Raw genomic sequence first — 13973 nt, forward strand, 5'->3', positions numbered from 1 at the left:
ACGACCTCAGAGTAGACTGTGGGATACTGAAGGAAACAGGCTTTAGTCTAGGAAGAAAGGAAGAAGAAGAAGAAGAAGAAGAAAGAAGATTAAAAGAAACTCCGCTTTTATTGTTGTTGGTTAAAAAGTCATTCAGCATGAGAGTAACCCAAGTCATAACACCCGTAATATATCATCAATTTGAGGTACTGGAATGAAGTTCTCAGCAAATTGTAATAAGCAAAATAGCTAGTACTTTTCTATATCATCAGTATTCTTTGTCTTTTGAGATATAGAAGAAACTGCAGGGTTAATTTCTAATTTTTTAAATGGAGCGATGTACATTTTTTAAAAGCATTCAACATTTTGCAAAAGGAGGAGTACTGTGATATAGCAGGCAACAAAATTTCAAGTAGAACTTTTGGCAAGTGGTTGACTAATTCTTCTCCATGCAGTAATGTCAGTGGGATTCATGGAAAATAGTTTGTTATTGTTTAAACCGAAGAAACTGGCTATCATGAAGCAATAAATGGGAACACATTGAAGCATTTGTTTGAGGACGCCCTCTTCTAAAGCTTGAGTATGCCTTCTGTTAATCATTTATGGTCATTGCAGTCTAATTTTTCTTCTTTTTCCTTCCACAATTACAATGGTTAGTGCCATATAGCATTCAGTATCTTATGCTGGTGCACTCATACTTGGCTCCAGAAAACTGGGTATTACCAGCCGAGTTGGGTGGGGAGGGGGATGTACCGCAGGACCGTGGAAAATATAAATTATTGCATTTGTGCACAAAGTAAACCATTGTTGCCTGTGTATTTGTACATGAGCTGTTTGAAAGTCTGTCTGATACTGAGATTTCATCACTACAGTTATAATTGGCATCTTGGATGGGCCTAGATTAGGGATTGTATGGCAAAGAATAATAGAACTGTGCAGTTGATAAGTAGAAAGATTGACTAAAGATAGTTCAACACCAGATAAAATGAAGTACAGTGTTTGGGCTCTTGTAGCATGCATATTGAAGTATTCTGTTTAGGTTGGGCATCCCTATCTTGCAAGGAAAATAATTGTCTTTGTGTCCTCTAACACATCTGGGATTGTTGCTGCAAAACTTAATGATATTCACTGGCTGCTATTTGCACACTGCTGCCGAAACTAGGCATCCACTGAGTGTCAACAGGTGGCCTTTTCAGATGAATCATGTTTTTTATGCATTGATGTGAAATGTCTGAAAGGAAACACCCTGCTGTACTAGTCAGCAGGGCCCAGGCCAGAGGAGGGAGCATTATCGTCTGGTGAATGTTTTAATGACATTCTCTGGGTGATCTCATCATGCTGGAAGGCACAATGGAGCAACATAAGTATGCATCTATCCTTGGGGACAATGTCCGTCCCTACATGCTCTTAATTTTTCCTCAGCACAGTGACCTTCACCAGCAGGACAATGCAATGTGTCGTGCATCTCACAGAGTATGTGTGTGGTTCATAGAGCACCAGGATGAGTTTACTGTACTCCCATAGCCACCAAACTCGACAGATTTAAAGACAATCAAGAATCTGTGGGACCGCCTTGCACAAGTTGTTTGTGCCATGGATCCTCATCCAAGATTCTATTGCAGCTGGCTACAGGAGTGAAGTAATCAATGGCTTCACATCTCCTTTGGTACCTTCCAGAACCTGATTGACTCTCTTCGTGCTTGTCTTGCAGTGGTCCACTCTGGAAAAGGTGGTTATTTGGGCTTTTGACAGTTGGCCACATTGATGTGGCTGGACAGCATAGGTCCCCAACTAGAAGAAGCGGCTGGCCGCCCACATTAAGATCCTCAGGAGAAGTTGAAGTTTAAGCTTATTTTACTTTTTGTACACATCCCATAGTAATTGGATTGAAAATAGTAATGGCACTGAAAACTGTGAAAATTGTTAGACTAAGTGAATTCATGTAGGTCACTATATTCAAAGAAAAAAAAAAACCTTGGAAAAACATCTTGTTCCTTGTGTTTATTATATGTTTGGTTATCCTGAGAAAACTAATGAACCAGCCATCGTATATTGAAGTGTGAACTATCTCACTGATTATAATAAATGAAAGTCTTCCAATTTCTCAGTTCATGTATTTATTTTGAATGCAAAGATGACTTTAAGATAAAAATAAATACAAACTGAAGATAAACTTCAGTAATGGATGACACTATGCTCCTGAATAATGTTATCTGTATAATATTACTCAAGATATGGTATGCTCATGTAAACATACAAAAAGCTAAGTTGTTCATGATTTTCATCTTCCTAGAGCAACCTAGGGACTGTTGTTCGAAGTACTTGGAAGAAATCAGGAATGAGTGTTTATTTCGAGCTTAATACAGAAACAGTTGATAAAATCAATGTTGTTTGCATTTTGATTCTAAAACAGAAGTTCATCACATAACCTGTCAGAACCAAATTTATTAATGATGTTACAATTCTGTTTGATAGGCTGGAGATGTTTCGTAAAGTTCCTAACCTGCGTGTACTGGCATGCGGAGGTGATGGGACCGTAGGATGGGTTCTATCAATACTCGACCAGATAGCGATATCTCCAGCCCCTGCCGTTGGAGTGCTGCCACTTGGTACTGGTAATGATCTTGCCAGGGCTCTGGGATGGGGAGGGGTAAGTTATGGTATTATTTTGATACTGATGTGTCAAAGGTCTTCATTCAAATTTTGTTGATGGGAAATTGCTATTTTTAAAAATTGTTTTGCATCTTTACTTGTAAACTACTTTTATAATTGTGACTTTTCTGGAGGTCTTTTTTTTCCTCCATAGAGATTTGTTGTTTGATGATAATGATAAATGTTTGTCCTGAATGGGTACACTACCATGTTGCTATAAGATGTAAAGTTTGTTGGATGATAGCAGAGTGATACAAATTTACTGCCCTCTACCACTGAAACTCAACTGTTACTTCTTACTTCAATATTTTCACTAGAAAAATAGTGTCCATCCTCTTTTAGAATACTGCTGCGTGGTGTGGGGTCCTTAAAAGATACGGTTGATGGAGTACATCGAAAAAGTTCGAAGAAGGGCAGCACGTTTTGTATTATCATGAAATATGGGAGAGAGTGTCACTGAAATGATACAGGATTAGGGCTGGACATCATTAAAACAAAGGCATTTTTCGTTGCAACTGACTCTTCTCACGAAATTCCAGTCACCAACTTTCTCCTCTGAATGCGAAAATATTTTGTTGACACTGGCCTACATAGGGAGAAATAATCACCATGATAAAATAAGGGAAATCAGAGCTCATATGGAAAGATATAGGTGTTTGTTCTTTCTGCGTGCTATACGAGATTGGAATAATAGGGAATTGTGAAAGTGGTTTGATGAAACCTCTGCCAGGCACTTAAATGTGATTTGCAGAGTATCCATGTAGATGTAGGGGAGAATAGTAATATGCTGAACATGTGATTAGAAAGAATCCTCTGGAAATCTCAGATAAATTGTATAAAACAAAAAAAGACAAAAGCAGGCAGTTCCACAAACTAGATTGTATCTGTTATTTCCCTTATCTTACTGAACACCAGATGTGATATAGTTTTAAATTCTTATGGCAGCATTGTTGATAACTGTTAAAGGTTAACAAAACACCTCTGTAACAACCAACGAAGTAATCTGCGTGATGCATCAGTTTTTAACTTGTCTGCTAGGTTTGCTTTCTGTGAAATATTACCACCATCTTCACCACCACTTACAAATATGTTATGCCCATTTGCTGTTGTTTCATTGCAAAAAAGTCTCTCAGCAGTTCTTATAACATAATAGATAAACTGGACAAACAATTTGTATTATCAGTGAAATCACAAAGAAACTCATTCGATAATGTAGTGACCATCAGTTTGAGATACATGGTTCATAATGTTGGGCAGTGAGAGATGACCTTCATAAGTTTGTCGTCCATAAGTGAAATGTTTGTATGTGCAGCTCACATAATTGATAATGTGTACATAATATACGGCTAGAGGTCTGATCTGAGATCCCACGTTTTCTGCATTGCCTACCTGAGTAAGCAGTTGTGCAGCAGCTGTTATCAACTACTTTGTGTAGTTTGCTTTGCTGTGGGTTGTGCATTGTTCATTATTTTCTTTTCTTATTTTTAAATGAGTGAAGAGACTGTTTGTGATACATAAGAAGTTCTGAGTATCACTCTCACAATACCTGAAGAGATTCATGATGCGTTTGAAAGTTAATCAGTTATGCTTTTGCAGATGCTCAATACATTTGCAGCATACCACATGATAGTGCCTGTGTTGTACCACGACAGCTGGTGTCATTTATGTGAGTACCAATCTCCGTGGCACAGAACTTGGTTCAGACAGTAGTGCATTTCACCCCAGATGTACCACAACATATCTGTAGTCATCTCTCCATTCCACATCATGAAATATGTAGTTCTCTGCATCATCCTAGTATTGTTGTCATAAGGAAAAACCTTTGACTAATCCCTGACATATATCACAAAAAGATATCATTGCATGTTAAATCAAGTGATCTTCGGGAGCAGAGCAGAATTGATGTATCACCATTCCCAGTGTGGCTCACAGAGGCTTTTGGCAAAGTGACATTCAGCACATTGTAAACTTTCTCCTGAAAATAAAGATTAATGCTATCCAGTGGAAAGGTAGTTATGTAGATCTTCTGTTAATTGAGTCTTTAGCTATTCTGTTAACTTGTCCAGGTACCTGAGCCAAGTGACAGTAGACTCCGTAAAAAAAAGAAGAAGAAGAAGAAGAAGAAGAGGAAAGGACCCATATTATTTGCATGTGCTCATCACACAAGATACATTTACTTCGCTAAGTCTGTCTCATGTTTCACAATGACTTACAGGTTTTATGCGATGCAGTTTGTAACATTAAGGTGATAGGCGCCTATGGGCATGTGGAATGGTGCCATGCTACAAAACGCTAACCTTTCAGCCAATTCATCCTCTTTTAACAGGATCTTCACTTCAGTGCAGAAGGTTTTAATATTGTTCCTGTTCTCAACTTCTGTATAAGATGCAGTTTGTATGACTTGTAGGGCAGATGCTTTCATAGAACACATCATTCAGCAGGTTGTGACACATTTAATTAGTGACTAACGTATGTTGTTTATTTATTCAGAACTTTACATACACAGTTAAGGTCTTCTGTGATTTTTATAGGTGTCAAAGACTTCCTGTGTGATGCAGACAGATTATGGACTGGACAAGTTGCTTGCTAATAATATATAATTCCATTGTGTTAAGACTGATGACCACAGCAGTTGAGTCCCATAGTGCTCAGAGCCATTTGAATCATTGTGTTAAGTTCTGTTCGACAGAGTGTTGGCACTTCACAAGAATCCCTGTTTATTCAAATTTCATTGCACAAAGTACTTTTTATTGCTATAGAGTCACAATTTTGTAAACAACCATTGCACAACAACAGCAACACAGTGTCTGGTGGTGAGAATGTGAACTACTCAGGCTGACATGGAAACGTGTGGACAAGTAACTTGGGAAAATCATCTGTCAGTGTATATTATTGTGAAGAATGCTTGTAACGTCAAAACAGAATAAATTTTCTTTACTTTCACATGAGTTCTTTTGGAACAGTAATCTATTGGAAAATCAAGTCATTCAATGTAGAACATTTCCACTGAGTCTGATACAGGTATAATGAAACGAGTTTTGAGATATAACGAAAAGAACAATGTTTTCTGAAGTACAGAACCACCAGGGAATTTTTAAACCTTGATTAGCACCTGTTAATGATAAAATTGATGTTAAAATCATTGCAAATGATTTCTGCTTCAAATGGTTGTGGAATCCTTGATGCTGAATGTAAGAACTGTTATATGGTTATCTTGTAAGATATCAAAATTAATAAATTTATGTATGAGTACCTGATTTGTTGCACACAAAGTAGTATTGGTGATAAAGTTGGCTGTAATGCAGCCAAAGAATAAGTAATTTTGCTGTGAAATGCTAATGTTGACATCATCAGTATGCTTTTTACAGGGCTACACAGATGAACCAATTTCTAAAATACTGGCAAATATTGCTGATGGAGATGTGGTTCAGTTGGACAGGTGGGAACTTAAAGTTGAAAAGAATCCAGAAGCAGACGCTAATGAAGAAGGAAAGGACAATTTGCCTTTAAACGTTGTAAATAACTATTTCTCCCTTGGTGTTGATGCTCATATAGCACTGGAATTTCACGAGGCAAGAGGTAATTTTCACTCTGAATTTATAATCCTGTCTTTAACCACTAGGAAATAACTGGTGTCAAAAGCTTCAAGTATACAGTGATGTGTATTTGAAACCCTATTTGACTGTATTTATGTTAATTCATAGATGTGAAAGTGTGTCAAATATTTTTTAAGAGGTTTCAGTAGTTTACAGTTGTCACCAATGCATGAAATGGAATCCTATCTTATCCTTTTGGAACCAATATAGAACTCTCACACACTATAGTATTTCTATCATCTCCTCCTCATTTGATTGAGGTTTATGAAGGAAAAAACAAAATCGAATATAGAATTTTAGATCAGATATTGTTGTTGAGGGAGTCCAACAAAGTATTAGGATTGTTAAAATTGGAGAAACAAATGAAGTACTTTTAATACAATTTTAATGTTCTAAGATTGACTGTTGTTAATGTTTGTAGTCTGAATGTTTTAAGGAGAGACTGCACCCACTTTTAAAATAAGATTCAATAAATTAATGACATGCAATAATCTTTTGAGATGTAGTTTAAAAATGAATGTAAATTTGATGCTCACATGGGAACAACAATGTAACTAATGGAAGATAACAAACACTTTTTTTTTAAACTGTCACTCTTGATAATGCATTCAATCAGACTAGAGTTCTTGTTTAGATGTATGATAGTGTAACTTTTACTCGAGGACCTATCACAAATAGTTGTAAGAAATTGTAGACTTATACTTTTATGTGCAGAACTGATCATCAGTGTTACTGTTTTGAGCAAAAGTGATTACTAACATCTTGTAATATTTCCTTATCTGTATTCTGATTGTCATTTTTCCCTCATTAGTTTTCTCTTTAATAGGGTTGGGATGTTTTTATGCTCACTGCACTTGTTACTCTTAACTAAGGATGGCTAATGTTGGCAAATCATCAGCAAGGTCTGAACATCAGTAACTGATATTTGACCTCAAACTATCAGTACTTTAACTTCAAGGTTAAATGATAGATTTATAGAATGGCGTGAACACCACCACACAAATACATTTGGCATCATATTTGAAAAGCACAGGAAAAGAACGTGCTTCGTCCGCATTATCAAATTGTTTAGGAGAGCAGTTTTAAAGTTTGAAACTGAATTTCATGGATACTAATGGAGAAAATTAATGAATACAAAAATCATTTGGAAGCAAATGCCATATACACTAAATTTAATATTCACCGATTCCTTAAATTTGTAAATTGATGATTTATTGACATAATATTTAAAGTAACATCATGCATTACAAGGAAAAAACATGCTATTTTTTTACTGCAGAATAGAAGATACTGCAAGTAAAACTGCATTTTTTGTTAAATGTTAAGGCCAAATTATTTTGTAATGAAAAGCAATGTTTTAAACAGTGAAGATACTTCTTGATAAGTAGATTCTCTTTGCTATTTCAACTCAATATGCTAGAATCCTAAAAGAATAAAGTATAATGGCACTTTGTCCAAACATGCAGTTATCACCCCAATGTAAAAGGTTTGTGTGAAACAATCTAGCTTCTTGCCTGCAGTACTCTTTCTTTTTTTTAAGTTGGTGATTGATATTATCCAAACTACTGCTCTTGAAATCATTGTGAAACTCTCACCACTGATAAAATCCAAGCTCCATTATAAGGTTTTCAATATTGAATAAGGTGGGGATGTTTTTTGTGATGACTACCTATCTGATGGGCCTTGTTAAGAAAGGACATTTCCTCAAATATTTCTGCTTCAGAAATGTCCCCCAATTTTGTGTCAGTTTACATAGAGCTTCAACCATGATTTACACCCAATCCATTGGAACTTCTACTCCTGCTTAGGAGTGTCCTCTGCTAGGTGCCATCAGTGGTTTAAGATCACTCACGAGGTAATTAAGATAAACCGGTACAGTATAATTCTTGTTCTGTCCTGAAAACAAATCACAAAAAATTTCTTAGACGTTTCACTTTCTTGTGCAGTAATTCTATCACAATGCAATTTAAAAAGGAAAAAACTTTTTTGGCCCCTTGTGTTCCAGTATTTTCATTGTAAGTGTAGGATACTGCAGTTGCATTTGAAAGTTGGTGAATATTGAAAGAATATACAGACAAATACCTTTCATAATAGACATCATTAATACTTACGTTTGGTAAGCATACATTTTTTTGCTAGTCAATGTAGATTGCTTCACTTTTTAGGCTTTTGTCTTCTTAAATGAGCGTTCCTCTTTGTGGTATGAAATGTTTCAGCTTTCGCTATGTATGCTCTCTGGTCATGGTGATCTTAAGACGTGTTTCTTCTTGTCATTGTCTAAATTTGCAGATAATATTGCATTCAGCACTTTCATCTCAGCAGTGTACTTATCTCATGTTGAGTGACTATCATTTCTTGGATACCCCAAAGCCATATTTGATTTGGTGTTGAATACTGTTCTATGCATTTCATATGAAATGTCAAAGTTCAGGTATTTTTCCGGGAACATTTCATGCAATTTTTTTCATCAAAAGTTCTTCTGCAAAATAAAACTTCTTGGCCTTGTCATTGCTGTAATGACTTGATCTACCCTTAAAGGAATGAGTATGATCATAAACTTCAATTCCTACTGCTTGCTTAATTTTCCATGACCTAATTCCATGCTTACCCCTTCCAGCACAAAGAGACTTGTGCAGCTTCAAAAATTTCTGGGCTGTCATTAATCATAGCCTTGTTATTCTGTGTACTGCCATAAAGGCTTCTGTTCGTATAGGGATTTCGTGTATGATTCTGTCGCCTTTTACTCTTACTCAGTAGCTGAAGTTAACTCTCGAAGTTGTGCTTCATCTTTATTATTCGTTGATCACCTTCTGTGAAGTGAAGTGAAGGTATTGTAATGAGGCCAGTCAGATACAGTGATTGTTCATTCCAGCCTACCACATCACAAAATTTTCATATAATATTTAATCTTTCTTCAGCACTTGCTACTTCAAAACACTTTAACTTTCAGTTGCAGTCCTCTACTCATTTGTTTGACTGAACCCTTCATTTCTTCATAACTGTGCTCATTCACTCTCATACTTGCCTTTTCCTGACACTGTTAGAATCTGAAGGTCTCCGTCTTTCAACCTCAGATGAGGTGCTCATCATTTAATGTAAATAATAAACTACTAAAGCTGAAAAGAATCACTTGCAACACCTGCGTTACTAAACACAATGTCTCAAACTAAAGTAATAGTTCTCACTTGTACCAACAATGAACAATAAAGAAAAATTCTCTCTTTCTTGCTTCAACATTGTTTTCCAATCCACAAGGAATCTAAAACTTAATATACGACTTGGACAAAGCACATTTATTCCCTGTAGCAAGAGATGTTAGCATATTCTTTTGCTGCATGCCTAATCTAAAATGGGTTAGGGAATTTGGGCTATTCATATTATTAGACTGGCCGATTAACAGTATTGAACAACGCACATCCTACATCTCACGGCATACATAACTCATTTTTGAAAAAAGTAGACAAAGCACATTCCTTCCCTGTAGTCTTAATTTATTAATCAATAGATACACAAATAATTAACATTATATATCCCACAACGTATTGTCTGCAGACTGTAAAAATAACATTTTTGAGAGAAGTTTCCTCTCCGGTCTGTTACATTGTTAACAGAGAGCATATCTTGCTTTTGAGAACAGACCTTCAAAAGCTGATGATGTGGCTATGCAGTTCAAATACTTGAGTGCAAATTTTTGTAGTGATGGATGGATAGAACTGTCGATGTGATTCCATGCTTTTAATGGATCTTGTAAGTTCTACACTGGAGAGTCAAAGAAACTGGTACACCTGCCTAATGTCGTGTAGGGCCCCTGTGAGCATGCACAAGTGCCACAACATGACATGGTATGGACTTGACTAGTGTCTGAAGTAGTGCTGGAGGGAATTGGCACCATGGATCCTAAAGGGCTGTCCATAAATCCGTTAGTGTACGAGAGGGCAGAGATCTCTTCTGAACAGCACATTGCAAGGCATCCCAAAGCTGCTCAATAATGTTCATGTCTGGGGAGTTTGGTGGCCATTGGAAGTTTGGTGGCCATTGGGAGTTTGGTGGCCAGCGGAAGTGTTTAAACTCAGAAGAGTGTTTCTGGAGCCACTCTGTAGCAATTGCGGATGTGTGGGGTATTGCAATGTCCTGCTGGAACTGCCTAAGTCCATCGGAATGCAAAATGCACATGAATGGGTGCAGGTGATCAGACAGGATGCTTTTGTACGTGTCACCTGTCAGAGTCGTATCTAGAAGTATCAGGGGCCCGGTATCACTCCCAACTGCACACAACCCACACTATTACAGAGCCTCCACCAGCTTGAACAGTTCCCTGCTGACATGCAGGGTCCATGGATTCATGAGGTTGACTTCATACCTGTACACGTCCATCTGCTTGATACAATTTGAAATGAGACTCATCTGATCAGGCAACATGTTTCCAGTCATCAACAGTCCAATGTCAATGTTAACGAGTCCAGGCAAGGTGTAAAGTTTTTTTTTCGTGCAGTCATCAACGGTACATGAGTGGGCCTTTGGGTCCAAAAGACCATATCAATGATGTTTCGTTGAATAGTTTGCACACTGAGGCTTGTAATGGGCCAGCATTGAAACCTGCAGCAGTTTGTGGAAGGGTTGCAGTTCTGTTGCATTGAACGATTCTCTGCAGTTGTCATTTGTCCCGTTCATGCAGGACCTCTTTTCAGCCGCAGCGATATTGGAGATTTGGTATTTTTCGTGATTCCTGATATTCACCGTAAATTTGTGAATTGGTCTTAAGGGTAAATCCCCATTTCATCGCTACCTCAGAGATGCTGTGTCCCATCACTCGTGCGCCGACTGTAACACCACATTCAAACTCACTTAAATCTTAATAATCTGCCATTGTAGCTGCAGTAACTGATCTAACAACTGCACCAGACACTTGTTGTCTTATGTATGCGTTGCCAACCACTGTGCCATATACTGCCTGTTTACTTATCTCTGTATTTGAATACGTAAGCATATACCAGTTTCTTTGGTGCTTCAGTGTGGAAGGCCAACTTTCAGATAATAACTGCACTGTGATGATAGGTCCATTCTTGTTCCAGTTCACAAATTACTCTTTACTTGTGCTATTTTATAACGTTCACTTCATAAATCAAATATTGTTTCTGTCTTTTTCTGTGATGTGTCAGTGTGTTATTCTTTCTCACTGTCGGTCATTTCAGCAGCTGTAAACAAATCCTTGATGATTTTGATTGTCTTCAGACACACTAAAGCATCTTGAAAATGCATGCTCTTGAATCTGGGCCCAAGAAATGGCTAATATGTCAATGCATTTAGTTGGTAGCAATTTATTTTTTATTTCTGTTGTAATGTTGCTCTTAAGATTGTCTGGTGTAGCCAGCATTGGTTGCAAGCCAGATATTTTCATATTCAACATACTGCTATTGGGATTACTTTACTGCTTACAATGTACATTTACCGTATTTACTTGAATCTAAGCCGCACTTTTTTTCCGGTTTTTGTAATCCAAAAAACCGCCTGCGGCTTAGAATCGAGTGCAAAGCAAGCGGAAGTTCTGAAAAATGTTGGTAGGTGCCGCCACAACTAACTTCTCCCGTCGAATATATGTAGCGCTACACAGGCATGCTTTGTACGCACAAAGATAAATACTGGTGCCAAAACCTCTGCGTCAGTTAATAAATTTTTAAAAATAAGATGGAAGATGAGCTTTTTTTTCTCCGCCCCGAGTTTCGACCACTGCATTTTCATACATTATCCAACGAAGTAAATACAAATTCCGTATTGTTCATCTTAGAATGTAGTAGAATTTCAATGTACTACGAAAATCCGACTGGCAAGACTGTTTGGGATGTTTTTCAATATGGCCAACTCTACGTTCTGAATTTTTTCCTACCTGTGAGAAGAGATGGTTGCTAATAGTAACCTGATGAAATGTGAATCACAAGCAGTATTCTCTTCACCATTCACCATTCACCATAAGAATAATACGAATATAAACATTTTGCCATGTATTCTTCCGTGTTTGTTGCTATCTCATTTAAATCCTGTCTGCCTAATAAACTACGAAACCTGAGTGAGACAACAGCAAACGCGGAAGAATATACTTATCGTGTCATGTTTATATTCGTATTATTCTTATGCCTAATAGTGATACAGTCAGAAATGAAGCATGGCAACTGACTAGATTTTTAAATCTATGATGACTCTAATTTCTGTGCAGAATTTGATGTACTAAAGAAGCAGCCGCAAAGATTTTCAAACGGAGAAAAAGTTTCGCCTAACTCTCGTTCAGAACATGTTCTATCATACACAGCCTATTATTTGGTTCTTGTTGATCATTCTCGAAGAAAGCAGCAGTGTAAGTAACAGCAAATAGCAGTCTCTTGACATTGCTTCGCTAATGAGACGATTCGCCTCTTTTTAGTTGTAAGCGGCGGTAGCACGCACAAAAGCAAGCCATGCCGCGAGCGGCGACAGGCCGTAAATACGCACTATCAGAATGCGACAAACAATGCATGACACAGTACAGTGATGCATTTTCAGCTTAGAGTGACGTAAACACCTATAACAGAGAAAACGGCACTTATCAGATCAAAGCAAAATAAGCAATCGATTCAAACCAGACGAAGCACGTGAAAAAGGAAGGGTACCCGTATAAATACGGACGGAGCGCCTGACGCATAGCAATGGCTACCTGGTAAAGCTTAACTGCTAAGCTTACGACTCGAACCAAACTACTGTAGCTGTATCGTCATTCATTTGACCTAAATTGTGTCTCATATTACAATGGACCAACTTTGTTTCAATTTGGAGGTGCGGCCTAAAACTTCTCTCCCCCCTTGAATTTAGAGTCTCAAATTTCAGGTGCGGCTTAGAGTCGGGAAATCTTTTTTTCCTTTATTTCGAGTCTCATTTTTCAGGTGCGGCTTAGATTCGAGTAAATACGGTATGTGCAAAGCTTCATTAGCAGACACTCCTGTAGGCTCCAGAATGTCACAAACATCTACCAGATCTACAGTGTCTGCTACTGCCAACATGGGTGGTGCACTAACGGGGTACTTAATGATAAATAATATCATTGAATGCAGCTAAAAAAATGTTTCAATCTGCAGCATGTTAATTCCATGTAGTTCATACTTCCTGAATTAGTTTTGAAATCTGATTCTTTTCTTTGATCATCACTTGTTCCTACACCTTGCTTGCACTACATTACAAACTTTTTCACATCAATAATCAACTCGGACAGTTTGTCAGTATTTTCAGCAGAATATTTTACCACCAGACTGATCATGTAAGCAAAACACAATATATGACCTGTTTTCTTTCAAAGACATTTGTACTCCTTTATACACTGCACTGATGTCATTATGAGATACATTCAGAAAAATACTCGTTTAAATGACGAAAAAATTACTGGCAGTGGGAACAAGGGCCCTGGTGGTGGTGGTGGCATTTTTGCAAAATCCTACCCTTAACCTATCAAATAAGTTTCATGGTTTGTCAATGAAATTTTGTTTTAGAGAAACGTTTCCCAGCCTTTAGGTGTTCGTATCTTGTTGTTACTACCCAATTTCTTTGGTATCAAGACTAGCATCCTAAATGTAAGGTTTCATCATTACTATCAATCCTAATTCATTTTTCATTGTTCTGCTGTTTTTATAACTTAATTCATTTGACTCTTATTTTGTTGCCATTTCACTGTCTCATTCCAGCAGATTACTCCATCCTCTGTGCCATGCCTTCAGCAGTTACATA

General features: G+C 37.4%; 1 protein-coding gene across 5 annotated transcripts in view; it reads left to right on the plus strand.

Moving 5' to 3' along the window:
* Window positions 1-13973, plus strand: part of LOC126412064 (eye-specific diacylglycerol kinase) — a 903754-nt gene that overhangs the window by 740266 nt on the left and 149515 nt on the right. For all 5 annotated transcript variants that reach the window (XM_050081449.1, XM_050081447.1, XM_050081448.1 and 2 more), the window contains exons 7-8: window positions 2455-2629; window positions 6000-6210. In XM_050081449.1, coding sequence (XP_049937406.1) covers window positions 2455-2629; window positions 6000-6210 — 386 coding nt within the window. The remainder of the gene's footprint in view (window positions 1-2454; window positions 2630-5999; window positions 6211-13973) is intronic.

This window comes from Schistocerca serialis, chromosome 7, assembly GCF_023864345.2.
Source record: "Schistocerca serialis cubense isolate TAMUIC-IGC-003099 chromosome 7, iqSchSeri2.2, whole genome shotgun sequence".
In the NCBI taxonomy this organism is placed as follows: Eukaryota; Metazoa; Arthropoda; class Insecta; order Orthoptera; family Acrididae; genus Schistocerca; species Schistocerca serialis.